This window comes from Malaclemys terrapin, chromosome 12, assembly GCF_027887155.1.
Source record: "Malaclemys terrapin pileata isolate rMalTer1 chromosome 12, rMalTer1.hap1, whole genome shotgun sequence".
In the NCBI taxonomy this organism is placed as follows: Eukaryota; Metazoa; Chordata; order Testudines; family Emydidae; genus Malaclemys; species Malaclemys terrapin.
In genome coordinates this window covers 23,363,410-23,388,558 of record NC_071516.1, presented here as the reverse complement: position 1 = coordinate 23,388,558, position 25,149 = coordinate 23,363,410, and the positions used below count along the sequence as shown (strand labels likewise).

At 46.3% G+C, this 25,149-nt stretch overlaps 1 protein-coding gene across 1 annotated transcript in view; it reads left to right on the top strand.

The window, feature by feature from the left end:
* PPP1R16B (protein phosphatase 1 regulatory subunit 16B) overlaps window positions 1-25,149 on the top strand; it is a 108,240-nt gene that overhangs the window by 14,196 nt on the left and 68,895 nt on the right. The window contains exon 2 of the mRNA XM_054044983.1: window positions 8,579-8,986. Within this exon, the coding sequence (XP_053900958.1) occupies window positions 8,740-8,986 (247 nt within the window). The 5' untranslated portion in view covers window positions 8,579-8,739. The remainder of the gene's footprint in view (window positions 1-8,578; window positions 8,987-25,149) is intronic.

Sequence of the window (25,149 nt, the reverse complement as noted above, 5' to 3'; positions counted from 1 at the left end):
TTGACTTCTTGAAGCAAGTGCTAAGGGTGGTGCTGCGTTGCGTAGTGGTTCTGTGAGGCAGCGATTCAGATATGAGCGAGGGTGCATCTGTCCAATGGCTCCTTGTGACAGTAGTCAGAGGAGCTGATGTTCAACTTTAAATGAACAAAAGCAAACCCTCCACTGGGCTAGGAAACACTAAGGTTTTTACTTGGTTATCTTAGAAACCTTCCATTGGTGGGGCACTGTTTGCTCCCACATCACATTGCTGAGAGGGAATTTGTCCTCTAACTAGCTGATCCCCTGAGATTAGGGGGTGGGAGGTGGTGACAGGAGCTCCTAGAGAGCAGGTGCTTTGGTGTGGCAACTCTCCTGGGCACACTCGAGTGTGTACCATGCAGTGCATATTGGCAGCTGATCCAGCCTCCCTTGTGTTTGAAAGGCCTCACAGCTGGGTTACCGTTACAGGCAGGGGAAGCTAGTTTAGGTTGGCTGGCGAGGCAGTAACCCTTCTCTGACTGAGGTTGCGGAGGAAGATGTTGGATGGCTGAAAGTAGGAGAGACTGTTGTTAGAAAAGTGATATTTTAAGAATAAGAAAAGAAATCCCAGTACTTACTGCATTTCCTGTGAGTAAGAATGCTCAGTACTGAGATTTATAAGCCGGGAGAGCAAGCTGATCATCTAGTACAGGGTTCTTGCCACAGATTCCATCATCCAGACAGAAGAGACTTTGGTGTCCTAGCCCCTATCCTAATGGTATCGCAAACTGCTTCAGACCCTGGCCCTGCAGTGACTGCTGACGAACATTGCACCCTTACGTGCTCAGCATGGCTTAGGAAATTATGCAGCGCCTGTTTGACTGATGAGAGCATTAGGTAGGACACTGGCATGATCCAAACTCCTTGGAAAAGCACTATGTCAGCTTTAGCTCCCACCAGAGAGGGGCAGAAGAGACTCTGGTCCGTCTGCCCTTCAGTACAGCACTTCAGAGGTACTGTACTTCCCGACTCCTTCGTCCTGTAGCAGACCTGCTCCAAAACGCCTTATGGCCCTGGCTGGCATACAGCTGGTGCTGCTATACTTGCACATCTGGCCTATTTCCATCTTGGGTTCCCCCACTTACCTGGTTTTTGTTTGGAGCCCATTTGATTTCTACCCACATCTTCCTCTATCCCTTCTGCCGCTCTCCACCCCTCCCTTGCTCTGTCCCCTTCTTTGGTCTCCCTCAGACTGCCTAGCACCCTCTGCCTCTCCCAGCCTCAGGTGGCAGCTCCTGTTCCCCCTGCTGGTGAGGAACTCCTGCCACCTGACAGTCACTTTCCCAGACTGTGTGGTTCCTAAACTTCCCCTGTCTATCCGCCCAAACCACAGTGCGGGATTTGCACCACCAACCAGCTGGGCTCAGTGAGAAGTGAGACACTAGTGGCAACAAAACCTGATAAAAAAAATTGGGCGTCCAGCTAAGGCAGGCGTGGCCAGCCTGAGAAGGAGCCAGAATTTACCAATGTACATTGCCAAAGAGCCACAGTAATACATCCAACAGCCCCTGCATCAGCTCTCCCTCCCCCCCCTTACTCCCAGCACCTCCCACCCACCGGCAGCCCTCCCTACACCTTCCAATCAGCTGTTTTGTGGCATGCAGGAGGCTGGGGGGCAGGCGGGGGGAAGAGCAAGGACATGGTAGGCTCAGGGGAGGGGGCAGGAAGGAGTGGAGTGGGGCAGGGCCTGTATGGTTACCATATTTCAACAAGCAAAAAAGAGGACGGGAGGAGCCCCGCCCTAGCCCCTCCCACTTCCCGCCCCCCCAGAACCCCCAACCCTCCCCCCGTTCCTTGTCCCCTGACTGCCCCCTCCTGGGACCCCTGCCCCTAACTGCCCCCCAGGACTCCACTCCCTATCTAAGCCTCCTTGCCTCTTGTCCCCTGACTGCCCCAACCCTTATCCACACCCCCACCCCCAGACAGACCCCTGGGACTCCCACGCCCCATCCAACCACTCCCCACCCCCTGACAGCCCCCCCCAGAACTCCCAACCCATCTAAACCCCTCTGCTCCCTGTCCCCTGACTGCTCCGATCCCTCTCCACACTCCTGCCCCCTGACAGCCCCCCCAGAACTCCCAACCCATCTAAACCCCTCTGCTCCCTGTCCCCTGACTGCTCCGATCCCTCTCCCCACTCCTGCCCCCTGACAGCTCCCCCCCAGAACTCCCAGCCCCCTACCCCCCGCTCCTTGTCCCCTGACTGCCCCCTCCTGGGACCCCTGCTCCTAACTGCCCTCCAGAACCCCACCCCCTACCTAAGACTCCCTGTTCCTTGTCCCCTAACTGCCCCCTCCTAAGACCCCCCCCCCAACTGCCCCCCAGGACCCTACCCCCTACCTGTACCCTGACTGCCCAAAACTTTCTCCACTCCCCTCCAAAAGCCCCCACCCGTTTCTTGACTGCCCCATCCAGAACCTCCCTGTCCCTTCTCCTGCCCCCCCTTACCCTGCTGCTCAGAACAGGGTGTTGGGCTCTGTGCCAGCCGGACACATGGCTGAGCTCCCCAGCACAACACAAAACCCGGTCCCTGGCCCTGCACAGGGCTGCCGGAGCGGGCTGCAGGAGGAGGAGCTGCCGGCCGGCTCAGAATGCAGGGAGGGGGGGGTGGGAGGAGGAAGCTGCTCCGGAGTCCAGCCCGGGACTTTCCTGCAGCCCTCCCAGCCGCTCGCTCTGCTCTGCCAGGGGAGGGGGAAATCCCGGACATTGTGAGTGCTTTACAAATTCCCCCCGGACGCTATTTTTAGCACACAAAAGGAGGACATGTCCGGGTAAATCCGGACGAATGGTAACCCTAAGGGCCTGTGGCAGAGCCAGGGGTTGAGCAGTGAGCACCCTCCAGCACATTGGAAAGTCGGCGCCTATAGCTCCAGCCCCGGAGTCGGTGCCTATACAAGGAACCGCATATTAACTTCTGAAGAGTGCATGTGGCTCTGGAGCCACAGGTTGGCCACCCCTGAGCTAAGGAGTCAAGGCCAGCGTGCTTGATGGAGTCATCCGTGGGAGAAGGACAGCAGAAGAGTTGGTCTCTGCAGCTGGCATTGGATGGTGGGTAGGAATTAGAGTGACCAGATGTCCTGATTTTCTAGGGACAGTCCTGATATTTGAGGCTTTTTCATATATAGGCACCTAATCTCCCCCCCCCACCCCCCCGATTTTCACACTTGCTAGCGGGTCACCCTAGTAGGAGGAATGGTGCTGAAAAGGCCGTGGATAGAAAACACTGGTTGTGAATGGTGAGGGGAAGATCTGAAGAAATCCTGACCTTGCAGTGGGCTAGAAATGGATATTAATGAAATAAACCAAACTGCCTCATTTACCGAAAACTCTTGTCCTTGTTATAGATTCTCTCATTTGGCTTCGGATTCTAGCCGAGAGAAGATTAACATGGGGTTAATCAGCAGGGGAGGGTGGAACGTTCTCTTATTCTTTGTGCACTGATAGCACTCTGGGGCTTTGGGATCAATCCTGCTAACACCTGTGCCCACAAATAATGCCACTGACTTCAAAGGAGACAACTTGTGAATAAAATTACTCATGTGCATGTTTGAGTGACTGGGTCCTTAGGTGCACTCTTGCTTCAAAGACCAATACAAACAGCAGGCCAATTGTAGAATTTTATACTTAAGTCTCAGCGCACCCTTTTTAAAGGATGCTCTGTCAGAAACTGTGTGTTTCCAAATCGTTTTTCCCCCTCTAATGTTAACACATGATAGACATGCCTGGTCTGTTAAATATGTGTTTATAGAGATCTCATGGCAATTGAATAAAATCACAAGCAATGGCATATAAGTGCTGTAATGATGCTCATTCTGTAATATTGTAACACCGTGTTAAATCTGGTGACTATACTCCTATCTGCAAACAAAAGCTAACTGTTGTAATGATTGTTTTGTTTCTGATATTTACATGGTGAGGATTTGTAAACTTGTTAAACCCTCCAAGAAAATAAATAAATAGTTAAAAAAAAATAGAAAAGTCAGTGGGTTTTATTTTTATTATTATTTTTTTTTAAAGAAATCAAACTGACTGTCCCTCTATGTGGCTGGATCATATGTGATGACTTTTTACTTTATTAATGTGGGGGCTAGTGAGCAAACTGGTGGTTGCGTCAACTTATGTTGCTCAGGGGTGTGGATTTTTCCTGAGCGACATAGCTGGGTTGACTTAATTTTTTAGTGTAGGCCAGGCCTAAATCTGTAAAGCATCAACTTTCAGCCATTGGAACATGTTACACTTTCTCTGCTAGACTGAAGAGCCCATTAGTAAAGATTTGTTCCCCATGTAGATCCTTACAGACTGTCATCAAGTCACCCCTTCACCTTCTCTTTGTTCAGCTAAATGATGTCACAAGTTAAAGCGGGGAGGGGGATGGCTGTTTGCTTGTGGGTCAGGGAGTTGCCACTTTACAGGAAACTGTCTGTACTGGGCTATCTTGATTATCACTTCAAAAGTTTTTTTTCTCTTACTTAATTGGCCTCTCAGAGTTGGTAACACCACTCCCACCTGTTTATGCTTTCTGTATGTGTGTATATATATCTCCTCAATATATGTTCCATTCTATATGCATCCGAAGAAGTGGGCTGTAGTCCACGAAAGCTTATGCTCTAATAAATTTGTTAGTCTCTAAGGTGCCACAAGTACTCCTGTTCACTTTACAGGAAGATGCTCTGATCCTGCAAGGCCTGTGAGTCACTTGATACAAAAGTGGATCCATGGGACTCAGAGGGACTAATTGCATATTTGCAAGAGGTGGGCCAGAGTGCACACAAAATGTGGGCTTTGATTGCATTGTGGGATGGGACATGATCACAAGTACCAGCACCTACATGCTCTTAGTAAGGATACTTGGAGGTAGACATAAGACCTACTTTGGGGGCTCTTATTGGAGCAGCTGGATTACTTTTTGATGGATCATCATGAAAACAGTGATCACATGAGTGGCATAAAATAGCGAGCGGCCCTCCTTCTGACTGGCACCTGCAGTAGGATCATTATTCTCTCTGTCCTGATGCTGTGGTTTGCTCGCGGCTCGCAGGATGTGCTCTGCACCTCTCAAGAAACGGAGCTGCTGAGCTCATGGAAACAAAGCTGTGTTAGAGACAGGGGAAAAAAAAGAGAGAGCGAGAAAGAAACTAAGATGCGAAGCTTTGTAAACCACAGACACCCACACAGCTGGGTCCTGTGCTGTTTTACAGGTAAAATGAACATTTAGGCCTTGCTGTGGCTGTACTATAAATAGACCGACCAGGTAGTGCAAAGAAAAATCAACATGTGCACAATGAAAGAAACTAGGTCATTGGGAAACAAGCAGCCTGAGCTGCAGAGCCAACATCCATGTGGGGCTTTGTGGACTACAGTGTTCTAAAGAGGAGCACGGAAATAGGTCCAGTTCTGCCACCTTTCAATGCTTGTAAACCTATAGCAGTTCTCTGGTGCTCGAGGAGGATCTAATATTTCTGGTAGCGGCAGCTGCCTCACAATAACTTGCAGGCTGCCGCTGCTTTTTAAGGCCATGTTTGAGGCTTGGCTGGCAAAGCACAGCCTCTTTGTCTTCTCTCATAGGTCTCTCTGTTCTCTTTTGTTTGTTTCTTTTCCTTGTGCCAGTGTAAGAGCTACAGGAGACTAAAACTTACGCAGAGAGCAGGCGAAGCCCAGCAATGGCAGTGCAAGCTTCCCACCCACCCGGCTCCCTCCCATGCGTTCTAAATGTGCTGTTTCCTCTGGCACGTCTAGGGCACAAACCTGCAAGCCTTCCTCCTGGGAGTAGCTATGCCTCAGGCAAGCGAACCCACTGACTTCCACTTCCACTGGCTTTAACAGACCTGCAGAATCAGGCCCTTGCTGCTTGAGCCGTTTTTGTAGGGATGGAGACAACTTTTACTAAACCATCGTGAAAAGTGGCATCTGTTTGGCAATGGGGGACGTCAAGAAGCGGCCCTTGCTGTTACCTCTTAAACCATCCAGTTATTAAATACATTGAGCTTCAAATCTTCAGGGTTAGCTAAAACATTGCTAGACTAGACCCCCTCCAAGGAATTCTCCCAGAAGGGTAGAATTATGTACTACGCTCGGGTGCCTTTGACCTTGTGTTCCACTCCGACTGAAGCCCACAAACTCAGGCTCACATGTGCCACTGAAGCAGCACTTAGGCCTTATTCTGGTGTCTCTGCGCATGACTGTTTCAACAAGAGCAGCCCAGGACCAGCCTGCATGCTTTGGCTCTCCTGTAAGTTAGATTTGTATTGGAACGCAGGGTTCCAGCTTTCAGCCTGAGTAACTTGCAGAGGAAGCGGAATGTCTTGTTTAGAGTCTGCGGAGGTATTTATAGAAAGGATTGAATCCTTTATCAAAGGCCTCTGGAGGTATTTGCAGCAAGGTGGATGGGGATGATAATGCTGTTGTATGGAGCCTAGGGGTATCCTTCCACGTATAAACCTTGTGACACTATCCACCATTTGGTATAATGTGGTGCATTCCAAAGGGGAAGAATTTATTCTTCAGAAACATCTTTGTGGGCCATGGATAAATCATGCTTGGCTGGACTGGCTTGTGTTATCCAAAGAGGACCGAGGTCTAGCAGAGGCACATGACTCTACATAGTTTGGTGTGACTAGGATTTAAGCTGCCTTGAGGACTTACTAGATCTGTTTCAGACTGCCTTTGTGTTTTGCAAATACTGTCTGTCCCAAAGGGCCTTGAGGCTTTTAGCACCACTTCTGCTTAGCAGCAATGCTGATCTCTCTCTGGTTTGAAGTGGCGGGTGAGCGAGGAATGTTCCTGCCAGCTTCAGTCACCATTTGATTACAATCCTCCAAATTTTCAGGCATTTGCAGATTTTGCATAACGAACCCGCAGTATCTAATGTGGTCAGACTTGCCTGGAAGAGGTTTGGAGGGAAGGATGGTGATAGGAAACTTGACCAGCTCTTTTAATATGAGGCTTTAACATAGTGGCCTGTAAATATACCTTAATTTTGACAGGCTTTGGATCTACGTTGGGACTTTGCAATCGTATACACTGTGTATTGGTACATTTAGCGGAAACTAGCTCATCACTGAGGCAACTTGTTTGTGCCTCATTAACTGTATCTCAGATTCATCTCCTGTAGAGGAATGTGCAGTATATTGAGTATGGCTGTTCCTCTCTTCCTGGCATTTCCTTCCTGGGCCTCTTGATTAGCCTTAAGCTGACGGGCTAATTGGCTTGGCAGCTCACCCAGCCCACCAGCCTGATTAGCTAATTATCTTTAATTACCCCAGTCAGCTGTCTCCAGGGGGAGCTAGGTGGTGACAGAGTGCAGGCTCAGGTGTGAAATCCCCACATTCTGTCACACCCCCCTTTGGGCTGCAAGCGGTTAAGAGATAAAAATCCTGTCACTTAAAAAACGGTTTCCCAATGTATTAGGTCTGTCAGCAGCAAAACCCTTCGCTGTGTTTGGTTTTGTGGTAGTTCCTCTAAAGCCCCGGCTTGGGATTTGGAGCCTACCTATGCTGGGTGCTGTGCACACAATGCAGACAGGCCCTGCCTCAGTATACAGTGGCACTAAGGTGAAGTCATTGGTGGATATAACAACAGAGGTGAGAGCACAAGGTAACATTGACACCTTGATTGTCACTGCGTGTGTGTCCATTCTGCATTGGCCTCGGGGGATGAACTGGGTGACTTGTAGGTCTCCAGTCTCTAGCTTTTGCCTTATTTTGACACTCCAGGCCGCTTTGTCTAGTGACTGGGGCACTAGACTGGGTCTCAGACCTAGATACTGTTCCTGACTCTGCCACTGACATGCTCTATGCCTCTATTTTATCTTCTGCTCTTTGTCTTACTACCTGATGTTGTAAGTTCTGTAGGACAGGGACTCTTGCTGTGTGTCTGTAGAGTGTCTAGCCCAATGGGGCCACTAGAGACGACTGTAACACAACTGGCAATAGCCTCATCAGGCTGGAGGCAATCTAGAGCTGTCATAAACAAGTGGGCTGCTGTGAGAGGTGACACTAACTCCCCTGGTGCCTCAAGTACAGTGAGGCTGGGGATCCTCAGATTCTTAAGTGTATACTTTGTGTTATGCCAGAGGAGCCCATAGGTGAGTCATGGCCTCAGGGAGCTGCCTGGTGCCCTAATGTGCAATTCGCCCCAACTAAAACTACAACATCTTCAAGTGGGTTTCACTAGGTACCGTCCAGTTGGTAGGTGACAATTGCACACCGCGTTACCAAGTTTTGTAGTTAAAAGCCTTAACATGGTGTAACACCATCAGATCCTGGCCGTTGGTGGATGGGATTGAACCTGGGACCTCTCAAGTTTAGTGCGTGAGCCTCAAGCCACATGCCTCTTAGCTGAGGTTGTAGCAGACTCATTAATCTCTAGATGGTCTCGGTGTCACTAGAGGGGGATGGAGCACCACACCAAGCAGGCCTGGGTTACAATGGCAGCAAAATGAAAACTTCTTTAAGATGGTAGCTGTTATCAGGAGAGGGTTTTTTTCCATTGGGCTGGGAATGGTGACTTTTCTGAATGGGACTGTTGGAAACTTAGCCTTGTTCCTTCCTTCTCTTCTCAGGGTTCCACCATGTGCTCCGTGGAGATTAGGATGCACCGATCACAGCTCAGCCCCAGGATGCTAGTATAGTGCTGGGCTGCTGATGCGCAGAGCACCTACTGTGGGATATCGCTCCAGCAGGGCCATCCTTGGCCTGCCCTCCATCTCTCCCAGCAGAGCCAATGGACGCCCACGTGGATCTCCTGACAGAACTCCAGCTGTTGGATAAGGTGCCCACGTTGGAGCGGCTGCGGACAGCTCAGAAGCGCAGGGCTCAGCAGCTGAAGAAGTGGGCGCAGTACGAGAAGGAGATGCAGCACAAGAAGCGGAAGCATGAGAAGAGGAGGAGCGCTGTCAGCCGCAAGAAGGTGTCTTTTGAGGCCAGCGTTGCTTTGCTGGAGGCATCGCTGAGGAATGATGTGGAGGAAGGTAGGACTTGCTGGGGGTGCCTGTGTCTGGCAAAGTCCTTATGGTTTGGCAACCTGTGAACCTGCTGTACCTCCATGCAGTGTGCAGGGCCACCTTCAGTGGTGTTTGTACAGAAGCACTGCCCCTGTGGGCTGGCATTTCCTGTAGTGAAGGCACCATGCCCGGCAGCACGGATAGGCTAAGGTGGTGTGGTCTGTGTGGAAAGTTACACTTCCTTAGACTGATGTCAGAAGGTGGCCCAAGTACGTGATGGGGGTACAGGCTAGATCCTGCCTGGGGGGGAGGCTCCTTTCACTCTATCCAACCCTCCCATGCAGGGCCAGGTGCACCTGGCCTAGGGTACTTCTGCCCCACATGGCAGGGGAGCTACCAATTCCTATTACTCTGCACTTCTGCAGGAAGTTCTTAAAGTGCTGTACGCATGGATAAAAGACGCCTCCCAGCACTCTGGGAGGTGTGTCAGTGTCTCTTTCCACTTCAGAGATGGAGGAATTGAGGCACAGGGTGGTGGAGTGACCTGCCCAAGGTCCTAAAGCAAATCGGTGTCAGAGCTGGAAATAGAATCCCAATCAGCTTGACTCCCAATCCCCTGCCATAGTAGCTAAGCTATTACAGTGCTTGCTGATAGGGATACCTATCAGTAGCAGAATGTACCCTGACCTGGCCTTCCCCTAAAGCAATGTGTTGTATTTACTCCAGCCTTCCCCTGTCGCCCAGTACTACAATCGCCACCTCCCATGTATGTGACTTTAATCTAGCTCCACTACGCTGTCTGTGGTCAAGGAAACTGTCTGAACAATCTCTCTGACTAACTGTACTGAAAACTAGAATTGAAATTCCCATGCTAAGGAGCAAGAGAACAGCCCCGGCAGCTGCTGACGGGAGTACTGTCCTATCATAGCAGAAGCTGTATCTAGTCTACTGACACTTACATGGATAAGTGGAGATGCCTGGAACCTTGCTGAGTTTAATCTTAGCTCTGCCAGTGCAGGTTTATATTCTGGCATCTAATCTCTAGCCTAGACTGTCTGAGTAGGAGCCCTCTCCTCTCTTGCATGTGGCAGTGTGTGCCCTGCCAGCTGGTATATACCTCCCTTTTCCCATCCCACCCCCTTTGGGGAGTGTAGTGGTAGTCGCACACTTAAGGTGTGCATGGATAAGGACTGAGGTTGGCTCCTTTGGCTTCTGCACAGGGGTTTAAGGTGTATGTATGTTGGTGGTGGGGGGAAGAGGTAACTTGGCCTGCTCTGCAAGGAGTTTTCCCCAAAAGTCCTCCCATGGTTGTTCTCACTGAGGTACCTTCTTGTATTCCTTTTAGCCCCTCGTAAAGGCATATTGTACCTAATGGGTGTGACAGTGGTTGAGTCTGAGGGCACGTCTTCACTACCCGCCGGATCGGAGGGTAGCAATTGATCTATCGGGGATCGACTTATCGCGTCTAGTGAAGACGCGATAAAATCGATCTCCGATGGCTCTGCTGTCGACTCTGGAAATCCACCGCGGCAAGAGGCGGAACCGGAGTCGACGGCGGCGTGGCAGCGGTCGACTCGCCGCCGTCCTCACAGCCAGGTAAGTCGACCTAAAATACGCAACTTCAGCTACGCTATTCACATAGCTGAAGTTGCGTATCTTAGGTCGACGCCCCCTGTAGTGTAGACCTAGCCTGGGATAGATTGGATTTCCTGTAGAGCGGTGTCTTTCATATCTCTGTAGTGCATTTTGCAAGGCAGTGTACACTGCACTGCTTTTGTGCATGGAATCCCGGTCTGCCCTTTGGCAGGTGGGTCTGGGCAGACCTATAATAATCCTTTGGAGACTGACTTACGTATATGTATTTTTACTCTGCGAGTTTAACTGGGTTACAGCCGCCCCCGCTGCTGAGCCACAGTTTCTCAACCCTGACTCTGTTTCACGAATAATTGGCTTCTTGGAGAATGCTAACTATGAGGCCAATTATGAATAACGGTGGTGGTTTTGTACTGTGAAAACCAGTCCATTAGATCTTATGACATATGACATAAGTGGTAAGTTAGTTGCTGCCTGGCTGGCCTCCTTTGGTGGTGGCAGGTAGGTGGCAGCCACTTGTATTGCTGTTCTGTATATTTTAAACTGATGGCCCAGCTGTGAGTGACATGAAATACTTTCATTAAATAGGGTAGTGTTCCTCTCTCACACAATATGTCTGGACTTCTGCCTACTGAGTCTCGAGGCTAGAAGAGGTCAAAGACCATCAGTATTGTTAAAGACCTCAGTATCTCTGCATCTGCTGGCTTTGGATCATAGAGGTTGGGGGTTAAGAGCATAAGAGCTGCTAGACTGGGTCAGACTATGGTCATCTTGTCCAGTATCTTGTCTCTAACGGTTGCTTCAGTGGGAGTGTACAGAACAGGGCAATTGTGGAGTGACCTCCCCTGTCTTCCACTCCCAGCTTCTGACAGTCTGAGGTTTCAAGTTATCTTGAGCATGGGGTGGCATCCCTGACCATCTTGGCTAGTAGTCATTGATGGACCTATTCTCCATTAACTTATCCAGTTCTTTTTTGAGCCCAGTTATATTTTTGGCCATCATAACATCCCACAGCAATGAATTCCACAGGTTAGTTGTGTGAAAAATTACTCCCTCTTGTTTCTGCTCAACCTGCTGCCTATTAAGGTCATCGGCGACCCCTGGTTTTTGTATTGTGGGAAAGGGTAAATAACACTTTTCTACAACAGTCATGATTTTATAGACCTCTATCATATCACCCGCTTAGTTGTCTCTTTCCTAAGATTAACAGCCCTAATATTTTTAGTCTCTCCTGGTATGAAAGTCGTTCCATACCCTTGATCATCTTTGTTGCCCTTCTCTGAGCCTTTTCCTGTTCCACTATATCCTTTTTGAGATGAGGTGACCAGAACTGGACACAGTATTTGAGAGATGGACGTACCATGGATTTATATAGTGGCATTTGTTATTTTCAATCTTATTTTCTATCCCTTTCCTAATAGTTCCTAACACCCTGTTAGTCTTTTTGATCACTGCAGTGCATTGAGCAGAAGTTTTTGTAGAACTATCCACAGTGACTCCAAGATCTCTTTTCTTGGGTGTTAACAGGTAATTTAGAGCCCATCTTGTATATGAACAGTTGGGATTATTTTTTCCAATGTGCATTACTTTGCACTTAACAACATTGAATTTCATCTGCCATTTTGTTGTCCAATCACCCAGTTTTGTGAGCTCCCTCTGTAGTTCCTCACAGTCTGATTTGCTTAACTATCTTGAATAATTTTGTATAATCTTCAAGCTTTGCCACTTCACTGGTCACCCCCTTTTCCAGATAATTAATGGATACGTTGAACAGCACAGGTCCCAGTACAGATCCTTGGGGGGAACTTGAGGGTTGTTTGGGTATGAGAGGGAACTCACTCCTTATGCCTGTCTCAGAGACAGCTTGTCAAAATGTCTTTCCTTGTGGGATCGTACTCAAGTGTAACAAATCCATGACTGAAAACCACATCATGGATGCCATCTAAACTATCCACGTGTGGTATCAAACATGAAACATGTCCTATGCCCTTGAGTTCCAAAGACCTGGTTCCCCCCCGTCATCTGAACTAAAGAATCACCATTGGATGTCATGGTATCAAGGCTTTTTTTCAAAGAGTTGAGAGTGACTATCAAATGCTTGAGCAGATTGGCTAATCCACCCCAGAGAGAGTAGTGGTGTGCACACACACAATAGAAAATACATTGTGACTGGGTCAAATAGAGGAAGATCAAACCAGTCTGGCCACGTAGTTTTCTGCTCTGAAACTTTACTGCAGCCTCTACTGTACTGAGACAAGAGTAGAGCTGGGTGGAAATTGTAGACATTTAAAAACAAACAAACGCCCATTGTGTATCACTGCAACTGAGAGCTTTCAAAATTGTTCATGAAAACCCATGTGTCCCAGCCCAGAGTAGCCGAATGTCGAGTGGTTAGGGAGTGGAGAGGCATAGGCTCAAGACCTTGCTCTGAATCAGACATGAGTATCATAACCACTGGGCTATTGGCTCTTCTGGCGGTGTGTCTCGTACACATACATTCTGACCCGAATTTCAGCCCTGTGGGGGTGAAACCTTTCCTGACAAAAGTTAAAGCTGATACGTTCCTGCCAAAAGGTTCAGTTTTTGACAGACAGGCATTATCCACCAAACATTTTTTTGAAAAATTCCTGACCAGCTCTGTCAAGAAATTGAGAGAAATTGTTCTGCAAAGTGTAACTGGTCACCTTGGCATCTGGTCTTAGTTTAGCTTGTAGCGCCAAGGCCACTTCCAGCTAGGAAAGGGATCTGAATACAGCACACCAGTCTGGCCGGCTGGGTTCTGATGTCCAGAATGTTGGCCATATACCTGGGAAAAGTCCCCAGTTGTGCATGGGCAGTGAAGTGGATCAACTGCATGGTGAACTGGCTTATAGCCTGGTCCTTTAATATTCCCTTCCTAGCTGTAGCTGATGGAGGTGTCTACAGGGAAGATGACCATCTCTGGACACCTGCTAATCATTCTGACCCTGAAACTCACTGGTCCTCTAGAAAGCAGTTTCACGTTGCACACAGGCATACCCTGTGGGTTGTGTGGGGAGGAGGAGGTGGGCATGCAGTTTGGGGCTTGAAACTCTTCTATTTAATGGGAAAATCCATGTCTGATCTCTTTAAATGTAGTGTTACCACTCTGACCCCTTTCCTTTGGCTCCGCCCATGTGGCAGGATGTTCCTCTTACTCGTCGCTTCACGAATTCAAATCAGACCACATGTGAAAAAGGCACTTTCAATGTTAGCTGGAAAAATCAAAGAAACCGTATTGTATCGAATCCCTTAGCTAAGGCTGGGGGCGGGGGGAGAAAGAAAGGAATGTAGAGGAATCATATCCCCAGTGCAACATTTGCTTCCCCATTTAGCTGAATATTTCAGATGCCTCTGGAATACTTCAACTCAATGGGGTTGTACTGTGTTCATTTTTCAAGTCTAAAAATAGTTTACAGACCAGGTTTTGTCCCTATTCTGGTCCCTTTTGTCCTTCCTGAGTAGCCAGTACAAAGGGTGGGTGGAATCTAACTGCAGCTGCCAAGTATAGAATTCCCTGGCAGAGGAATTCTTAATAGTTTAGAACAAGCGAAGCCAGATCCTCGGCAAATGCCCTACACCTGTTTTAGGGGGCAGAATTTTGCTTCATCAGTTTTCAGCTGACTTTTAGGGGCCACAGCCAGATGTTTTATTTTTATGGAAGCTCCTGCTGTTCAAGGGAAGGTCAATAAAAATGATCATGAGGCTGAGAAATTAGTTTGGGGAAAGAATTAAAGAGCCAGGTGTATATTTTGGCTCAGAGGTAACTAGGTTGGGGAACACAGTGGTTTAAATTCCTCTTCTTGCAGTTTATACATTTGACATTTGCAAAGCGGAACAAAAGGGTATTACTGGGAGTAACAGAGTGAAAATAGGGAGGGGAAAACTTAGACTGAATATCAGGTTAGCAGGGAGATCTATTAAGCTGTGGAATAACCTCCCAAGGGAAGTGGTAGAAGCCTTGTAACATAAGACTAGACAGGATGAAAAATCATGAAGTATCCTTTAGGGAACAATCCTGTATGTGCTCCAGGGGACAGACTTGGTGATTTAACAGGTCTTTACCTTTTCTGGCTTCTTTTACTTTTACACTGCTATAACTGAAAACAGCAGCAGCTGTTTTGCTCAGTTGTCATAATACAAGTGTCAACCCAAAAGGTATTTGTTAAAGAAAGTTAGATGTGGGTTAGAACAAGAAATGCTGCTGAACCTTACCATTTCCTCTTACAAATAACTACCCGTGTTTGCACTGCAGTCATGTCTAGAGGCCAGGGCTCCATCGTGCTAGACTCTTACAAACATGAACTAAAACCAGTTTCTGCCCAGAAAGGGCTTACGATTAATGTTTAAGACAAAACAGCAGACATGTGATCAGCCTAATGGGCAGCACACCAGCTGCCTCGTTCGGAGTGTCATGGCCTAGGTGGCTTTTCAGCAGAGATTTACAAGATAAGGGAGTGGGCTTGCAGACTTTTTACTGGGGATTCTTCCTTGCATAAGGAGCAGTAGGAGAGCACAGCAGTGTGTGGTGGGAAAACTGGACAGACAATCAAGACTGACATCATTGGCCTCTGTGGAACTATATATAGCCCCCATACACTGCTCTCCCTGCTACTCATTTACTTGCCCTGTGAGTTAACTGGGAACCACCCACCCTTCCCAGTGTTGTCTGAAGGTTTTCCTTCCTACTGACATCATAGCAGATGTCCAGCTGTGCCAAGTTCTAATAACTTTCTGGCCAGCATCTGGAACTTCAGAAATGCACTCTGGAGAGCAGGTATGGTGGTTTTGTTGGTTTCATTGTGAAAGCTACTGTGAGTAGCTTTGGAATGGAAAGTATTCTTGCAGGATGACAGTCCCTACAAGCTGGTTTCACTCTTTGTGAAAGGGTGAGTAGCCAGCCCAGCTTCCATGGTGGAAGGTGAACACAAGTACATTCTCTCCAAGGGAGAAAACCTAAATAGGACCTGATTAAAGAAGGCAATGGAGACAACTTCTAGGGCTTTAGTGATTTGATTTAACTCATGCACAAGTTGTATTTGGAGTAGAAGTACCCTACAGAACGAGTTCCTCGCTCACTTTTGGAGGTACTCCTGCCAAATCCATGGTTAAACTCATTGGCAGAACAGTGTGGTGGAAGCAATGCTATACCTAGTTTGTGAATGGAAGACTTCAGTCTCCAGGACTGTGACCCAATTAATACTTTCTAGAACACTGAACGATGAAAATAATACCAAATAGTTGACAATCAAATAGGAAACTACCACTGAGACACTAAAAATTGAGGCCTCTCTTCTCCTGAAAGCATGCAGAGTGGCTGTGCCTGGAAAAAGGTATGTGTGCTCAGTACCTGGAACATGCTACATTTGCTCACAGATTGGGTAACTGCACAGCTGTTACCAATTTGCGCTCACAGTTCCCACTTGCATGCACAGCAAAGCAAGAGATTTCCTTGTAGCAACTTCAGGAGGTTCTGTTCTGTTAAGTGCCTTGGTTGGCTGGGGAGGTAAACTAATCAGATTGGAGTGCCTGCTGGAAAGTGCGGGAGGTCCAGTATTGCCAACTCACATGACTTGAAATTAGGTGCTATTTCTTAAAGCCCCACCATTTAGAATTATTCTCAAAGTAAAAGTTGGGGTTTTCGTATAACTTTCTGGTCTTTCTCTTTGTGGGGAAGCTTGAAAACCCAAAACCTAAAGAGTCGCAAACAGAAGACAAATCAAATCTTCACATTTAGTTAAAAAAAAAAAATCTCTTGACTTGAACATGTGGGATAGCAATAGTGGAGGCAGCATTCACTGAAACCAAGCATGAGTCTTTTCTAAATGCTATGGAGTTTCTTATGCATGGATCCAAGCCAGAGGTCTGAGGCAGATGTTCATGTCTATGGGAAGCTTTGCCTGGGTAGGGCTTCAGGATCGGGCCCTGAATTCACACCAAGTAAATAAATATTTACCTAGGTTACAGTTATAACACTGGCGTTTCCCTTATGATGACCCTTGAAAACTTCCATAAAGCTGCAGCAGAATCTTATGCTCTGAATGAGCAGTCTCCCAGGGCAGTTCCTGTTGTTTTCTTTTCTTTGCACCATTTTAGTATAAAACTGACCTTGTCAATTACAAAAGCATTTTAAAGAGGCCCTAATTAGCGTCTATAAATTGCTTTCCCTAACCTTTCCAAGCTGATGTGATCTGTTCCCTTGTTACTAAAAAACCTTTTATGAGGTGTCTTCATTTTCCACCCCCATGATTAGTTTCCTGAAGCCTTTTACTCAGTTTTTCCTGCATGTAGTCAAACTTGAAGGTGTTTTATCAGCAAGTGCATTTACCTGTTGGAGGGGGATTTTTCTGCTGGCTTCTGTGCTGCCTTGAAGGGCCTGAAAAAAATTAGTTGTCCCCAATCAGGATATATATTTAATAAATTAATCAAACCCTAAATGTGTAAGGTCTCTGTTCAATAATACACACATTTTTTGGCTTCTTGGGCACTAAAATCCATTCCTTCTAGCACACCAATAAGGGAAACGTCAGTGTCAGCCTTGTTGGCAAAGGTGAAATTATTCTAATGGTAAATTAGTGGAGGTGTGTGCTTCCATTACATGCTCATACAATCTGTGGATATGATTACAACCAGGCTGGCTGACATAGGGCAATTAAGCAATTGTCAATGACATCAGAACCTGGGAGTGAGTCTGATGTTCTAACAAGTAGATGACTCTTCCTGGCTGCTTGAAGTCAGAGCGAGGCAGCAAACTGTGTTCCTGTCCTGTCAGACTTTTGAGATTTCAAAAACTTTCCCTGTCCTGAATAGGGATGAAAAATCAACGGTGACATTTTTTGCAAATAGAAAATTTCAGATTAAGTCAATAAAAACATTTCATTCAAATGTTGACCTTTAATTCCTTTTTTATTACTATAAATTACTTTAAATGTTTAAACTAAAAGTAGTTTTGAATTGAAATGAAATGTTTCATTTCCAAAACATCAAAATGCAAAAATTTCCAAAATCAAAACTTTTTCCCTTGGTTTTGACATCAGCATTTTCCTTCTAAAAAGCTATTTCATTGAAAAATTCCCAACCAGCTCTACTTAAAGCATTTACACTCTCCACTGAGGAAAGCCCTTTATGGCGTGTGCGCTTTCTGTTTCAAGGCATCTGAAATGACAAATCGACCATACAGAGGGGTGTCTGGCTCTGTCTAACGTGCCCGTCACCATGTCTAGATGCTCTGTCAAAATAAAAATCCAGGCCAAAATTCTCAAACTTTCAGCTCCTAAAGCTACACACAGCAGCACAACAACAAAAAAGGGGGGGTCGGGGGAGAGTGATTTTTTTTTTAAAGAAGTGCTGAGCACTTGCAGCTCCTGTTAACTGCAATAGAAACCAAAAGTGCACAGCCCCTTTCAGTCGGACTTAGGAGCCTAACTTTAGGTACCCTGGCTTGAAAATTGTGGCCCAAATATTGAAAAAAACAAAAATCCTTGCCTGTGTTCATGCTCTGTCCCAGCATTCTCTCTCATCTTACACAATGAAACTAGAATGTCATGTTCTGTTAATATTCAACTCATTTTCTGGTTTGTTTTTTGTTTTGCAAACTACAGACCCAATCCCACTTTCACAGGAGTCCAGGGTAAAACTTTGACTGCTATGGATCCATTATCAAGTCCTAGCAGAGTATCCGCCATGCAGTGCTTGGGTTTCCAATATATTGCTGAATGGCAACATTGAAAATAATACTTTTGTATGGATCTCTTCAATCACTGAAAATAATTCATATTGTTTTTTTAAAACTCCTATATAGACAAACTACTTGTCCCTCTTAACAGAGAATATTCAGTTGTGGTCCAGAGCATTTTAAGTGGATCCGGACTTGGCCAATGGCTCTTGCCAACTCCTGGATTTTGTTTCTGAACAAAAGTAGCTTAAATTGGTTAAGCTGCTTCTAAAGTGTTGGAAAAAATGTGGTTTGGAGGCCAGTTTCAGCAGCTTTGTCTCCCTGGTTTCACTTTTAAAACCTGACACACTTTGGCAGGTTCAGTCTTTACTCTTGTACTTTTTAAACAAGAACCACTTCTTAAAACAGCTGAGTTGTCAGGCTGTGAACAGCCATTAACTCCCATTAGCTGCAGTTACTGTTGATCATGTGTGCTGCACACTTCTAGTCTGTATAGGCTTGGTTTAAACAGACTCCTTTAGCATGGATAATCCCACTGATTAATTGTCCGAGTATGATATTGTCTCAGTCAAACAGTGTATTGTCCTGGTTAGTGTGGGGATGGAATAGGATGTCAGTGTTTGAGGCTGCTATTACATATCACAATATGTAAAACAGTAAAAGCTGTATTATCTGGCACTTTATCAGCCAGAAAGCTCTATTAACTAGCATTTCTGATATCTCCCAATACACATCTTCAGTCTAGTAACCGGGACTAGTATACTGCCCAGGAGGTTATGCAATTGCACATTCTGCACTCTACTTTTATGCAAAAGAGGCAGAAGACAAGTAAGCAAGCTGATATCAGGGTTTTATTCAAAAAAGCAACTTCCAGGGTATATCACAGGGTCATTACAGATTCAGCCCAATCTCCTACACCTTGTACAGCTATAATATTGATGTTGATAATGATGACCCTGAGACACTGCAAGATCCTGAAGTGCCTTCTGAATCATCAAAGAAAGATTAAATTTATGTTCAGTATAGTTTTAGTGTTAAGGGTATTATTAGTGATCTGGGTGTACACCATGCGCTGCCCATAGTGATATGAAGTGTCATAAGATAACCTACTGTATAGAAAACTTTACCTGTCTACACCTAAGTGCTTCAAGAAACCAACCACTCGGCAGTACAGTATGACTACTGGATTGATGAGTACCGGTGTACTATTTTATACTTTATTCATTTTATTGTATTCTAATTCTTTGACAATTGGTATTCCATTGGTAAGTATAACTCTTAGTTAACTGGAATTTTTGACTAACCGGCACTCCCCATACCGCCAACATGCCGGATAACAAAGCTTTTACTGTATTTGAGAGACAAGGTGGGTGGGGTAATATATTTTATTGGACCATCTTCTGTTGATGAAAGAGACAAGCTTTTGAGCTACACAGAGCTCTTCTTCAGGTCAGAAGCTGGTCCAATACAAGATATTACCTCACCTCCCCCTTGTCTCTCTAATGTCCTAGGTCCAACACGGCTTCAGCAACACTGCAAACAATACTTAATATTGTTTTAACAATCCCATTATTTCAGTGGGAATGTGGAGATTGGTTCCGTTGTCCCATGGACATGTTAACTGAGAGATGAAGCATGTCATCTATGGTCTAAAATGTAAGTTTCATTGTGGTTTGTATCGTTCCTAGGTGCTGACTGAAGTTAAAGGGTTTCTCTGGTTTGATAGGATTTGGGGGAAACTCTTGCTGCAGTTGCACCACATAATGTGAAAGGTTTCCTGCCAAGAGGGAAAAACTGAGGCAGTTCAGAGTTAAGATTGTGTGCTTGTGAGGTACGGCAGGTAAGGTCACCATCTGCTCCGCAAACTCTGCATTGCCAGATCTCAGCAAGCCAAGCCGAGGACACAGCAGCAGCCTTAGCTAGAAATGTCATGGCTTTTGTCAGCTCAAGGCAGATTATTAATGTTACCTTAGTTGAAGTGGGTGGGTGGGGGATGTTTGTGCCCAAAACAAAGTGCTAAACCTTTCCCATTTAACCTGTTAGTGCCCCCTGTCACAACTGCTGTACTTACAACTGCGAAGAACTAGAAGGGACACCCTCCTCAGCCCTCAGGAATGGCTGCTGTTGGGAAACATGTGGCAATGCACATGCCCAACAGGCGATGCTAACTGCCATCAAGCCAGCCCCTTAGGGATTCTTGTTTATGCTTTAATATCCTGTAGCCACCATATATCAAAGGTCATAATTTCCAAGACTCAAATAATAATAATTTGCATGTACACAGCACCTTACAGCCAACTACCTCGAAGCACATTAAATGTCACGACTCCCCCAAGGGAGACTTTATTAACCTCGTTTACAAATGGGGAAACTGAGGCACAGCCCAAGGTGTCAGTGAGTCACTTGCAGAGCTGAGCCTGGAACCCAAAGTAGCTGGTTTCCAGTCCCTGCTCCAGCTACTAGCTCAGACTCTGAAAGGTATCTTTTGGTCTGGCTGCCCAATTGGAGGGTCTGTAACTGAAGAGGAATTGGTATCACAGAATAGATATCAGCTAGCTAAAATGGGGATGGCAGCATGGAAGTTACTGCAGAAAGCAAAACTTAGCTCTTCCTCCACCTCACCAGCCCACTGTTCTGTTACTGCCCGCACTCAAATAGCAACCACCTATGTTTTCCAGCTCCTTCAGTAAAGAAAACCACAAAAGAGCAAAAATAAAGGCACCTGGAGTGATCGTAAGATATCTCCTGTGTAATAGGTGGTGACAGCAACCTAGAACAAAACAGCGGCTGTCTCGCTACATGGATAGTGGTCTTGGACATCTAAAGTTGCATTACACAAAGGCATTGCGGTTTAGAGCTAAACATACCACACTTTGTATTGGTCGTGGGGTTTGTAAATCAGTATTGGTGACTTTACAAGGAGGAGAAGCCATCCTGATGGTGGGGAGAGCCCTCACATGTCTGTCTTTCCTCAAGAGGCGGGGGAATCATGCTTGCAGATAGTTCATAGGGAGCAGAGAATCAGCCCATGGACTATGTGCTGCAGTTTAACATGCCTGCAGGCTTTTCTTTTTCCCTTTTCTCCTGCCCAGGGAGAAATTTAGAGGTAATCCGCTTTATTCTGTCCAGACTTAAATCCCTGCCCTGGCTTCAGGCCTGAGGCCTGGGCTACACTAAAAAGGAAGGTTGACCCAGCTACATGGCTCAGGGTTGTGAAAAATCCACGCATCTGAGTGACATTGTCAAGCCAGCCCGACCCCTCGTGTAGACAGTGCTGGGTCGATGGAAGAATTCTTCCGTCGAGCTAGCTACCGCCTCTCAGGGAGGTGGATTAACTACGCTGACAGGAGAACGCCTCCCAAACCATCGCTGTAGTGAGTGTTTACCCTGATGCGCTGTAGCATTTGAAGTGTAGACGTAGCCAAACCTGGCCCTGGTCAGCCTGTATACATTTACAGTGGCAGTACCTGCTCCTCAAGGCTTAGGCTGTGATCAGGTGTCTTAGTGTATTTATAGGTATCTCCATAGCATGGCTGAGTAACTGCATGTATGTATTTGTGTAAATGATGCTGATCCTGTATCCCCTGCCACTCACTTATATTCATTCTCCTCACTCCTCGGTTTTGCTTCGGATCTCACTGGCTGCAGTTCTCCCGCTTCCCTGAAGAATGCTCTAATTCCTTATTTAATACCAGTTGCTATGGCAACTGTCAAGGTAGCTCCTGATGACCTATTGCAATGCTCCTGTTTCTCTGGTGTTTGCTTTCCGCTGGAGCCTGGCCATGTGTTTCCCAAGCTGTAAGTAATCTGAGTTTGGGAAACTTTATCACCTCTTAAGAATGAGTTGGCAAAAAATCAGATTCTGGAAGGATCATTAAAAGTGTCCCGAGCCTGGCTTACCTTATTCCCCATCACCCCATGGCTAGTAAATATGCCAGCAAACAAGCTGCAGTTTAACACTGCCATGCTGCCAGTTTAACTCTGTTATCTCTAGGGCCAGAGGAAAACCAGTACATTGCTGACTGTCCCAGCACTGCTGCCCTTAATTAGGAAACAATAGATCAGATGCAGCCTGCAGTAAGCAGAGGCAGCTTCCATTGAAGTCAAGGGGGGCTTGCGACTGCTTATCCCTGAAGTTGCCCTCCAGAAAATCCCAGACTGGAGTAAACTGCCCTCACTTGGAACACTAGCTGAAGGTGAAATGGGGTCCAGCTGTAATATTTTTCCCTTTACATTCAGCATATACTGTATACCACATTTTACAGTGTCCCAGAGTTTGGCTTATTATCTTATGCTAAACCTGTCCCTTTAGTTTTTCCAAGTGGGCTATTGACCCACCTGTTCTCCCAGGAAGGGAATGCCCCCTTTTCACCTTGCCTGGGCCAAGTCAGAAAGTCTGTTTGCTCCTTGAAGCAGGATGCCAGCCTGGCTGCTCCAAAGATCTGATTCACCACAGGAAACTGGATGTTTCTAGAGATCATATTAATGCTGCTGCGTATGCCTGGGCATTGGGCAGGCAAGAGGATAGGTCCTTTTAATAAGGACGACTCTTGCCCAGTCTCTAAGAAGAGGAGTGAAGAGAGCAGATCTAATGACCGACTGGCTATTGGAGTAAAGTTGAAAGCAACCCCACCCAACCACCTTGCTCCTCCATGTTTTACCTTAATCCTGGTTCGTAGCGGGGACTTGCTAGCTTCACGGTGCTTTGTCCTAATTAGTTACACAAGTAGAGCTGTTTGAAAAACAAATTTCCTTTTATGGGAAGATGCAGCATCTCAGAATGACTCTCCCTTCTGAACTGGAACAAAACCTAGCAACACTTTTTGCAAAACAAAATTCCCAAGTTTTCAATTGGAAATATCCAGATTGTAAAATTTTGATGCTGACTGACCCAAGATTTGATATGTCAAAATAACCATTTTCTTTCCAATTATCCGGATCAGAAAATCTCTTCATAACAAATTCTATGGGGGAAAATGGCTATTTCAATAAAATGACATTTTCCAATCCCAAAATATGACCCACTGCAGAAAAGAGTGAGGAAGATCTCAAGAGGAAAAGGTCTGCAGTGGCAGCTCTTCAGTATTGCACTGATTCCACCTGAGCATGTCAGGACATAAGAACGGCCGTACTGGGTCAGACCAAAGGTCCATCCAGCCCAGTATCCTGTCTGCTGACAGTGGCCAGTGCCAGGTGCCCCAGAGGGAGTGAACCTAACAGCTAATGATCAAGTGATCTCTCTCCTGCCATCCATCTCCACCCTCTGACAAACAGAGGCTAGGGACACCATTCCTTACCCATCCTGGCTAATAGCCATTAATGGACTTAACGTCCATGAATTTATCCAGTTCTCTTTTAAACGCTGTTATAGTCCTAGCCTTCACAACCTCCTCAGGTAAGGAGTTCCACAAGTTGACTGTGCGCTGTGTGAAGAAGAACTTCCTTTTATTTGTTTTAAACCTGCTGCCTATTAAACCTGCCGCAGTGCTTTCTGGCAGATTTACACGGCTGTCCCTGATCTGAGTCTGTCTGCCCATGGCGGGGGTAATTGTGACATTTTCTTGGGGTGCCCAAAAGTGTAGGTCACTGTGTAACCCCCATGCCTCCCCGAGAGAGATTTGCTGCTGCTAAACTGGGGGACAGCTCCCTGTCATCTCAGTCTGTTAGTCACCCAAGATAAACTTCTCAGGACTCTACCAGCTCTTTACTTCACCTTATGGGTAATGTTTGGTGCACCCCAGTTCCTGTGTTCCCTGGCAAAGCAGTCCCCGGGAGTACCTAGCCTATGTCACTAGATACTCACCAAAATTACCAAGTTTGCTATCTCCAAGGAGACAGCATACACTCCAGCATGTTTGGCTGAAGTAAGAATTCACACTGTTTAATATTACAGTACTGAGATCTAATTACGATAAAACAAAGAGACGTTTATTAACAAATATAAAGATTTAAGTGATATTGAGTAAAGATAGTGGAAAGAGTATTGGTTATAAACAAAACTATATAACATACTTTTAAGATACTAATCATCACTTTAGCAAGCTACAATCCTTAGGCTAAAAGCAATTTTCTCACCCTCAAAGTTTTTCTGCAGAACTTGCTGATTTTTAAGGGTATGATTCTGTCTCAGAGAACGTGGATTCCAGGACTTTCTGGGACTGCCGTGATGTCTTCCACAGCGGCAGGGTTGGAGCAGCTGTCAGCCCAGGGCTGCCTGAGCAACAGCACCAGGGCTGAAGAAGTGGCTGGGGTTGGGTCAACCCTGCTGGAGCTGGAGCAGCGGCGGTCAGCCCCTGGCACAGGAGTAGCGGCAGGGCTGGAGCAGCTGCCAGAGGTTAGCCCCTGGTAGTGCTCCAACTCTTAGTCCCCCGTCCCCGCCAGGGTATTTTTTTAGTAAAAGTCAGGGACAGGTCGTGGGTGTCCCTGAATTTTTGTTTAGTGCCAGTGACTTATCCCTGATTTTTATTAAAAATATCTGTGATTGAACCTTAACCTTATTGATTTTCAATCAAATCAGAGCCCAAATTGTCCTGGTTCTTCCCCCCGTGTCCCTCAGGAGTCGCCTCAGTAAAAGGATAACAAAATGTCTTTTTGCTTCCCCTTATGTTTCCCCAAAACACATTGTTTTGCCCCCAGAGACAAAACAACTCCTTGTAGCTTTAGTCTCTTGTGTCTTCCCATGCCGATTTAACATCCCCCACTCAGCCTGGCTTTTCCTGTTGACTTACATGCAAATATCGCTGGGATTGTATTTGGCTTCACAATGCTTCATTTGCATAGGGACAGGGAGATAACTACCTATCTGGAAGCAAACCTGTTCCTCCCTTTGGATACAGACTCTAAAGCATAATATCAGTAAGTGTCCATAGTTCCTCATATAGTGTTACACAATGTTTCACAATGA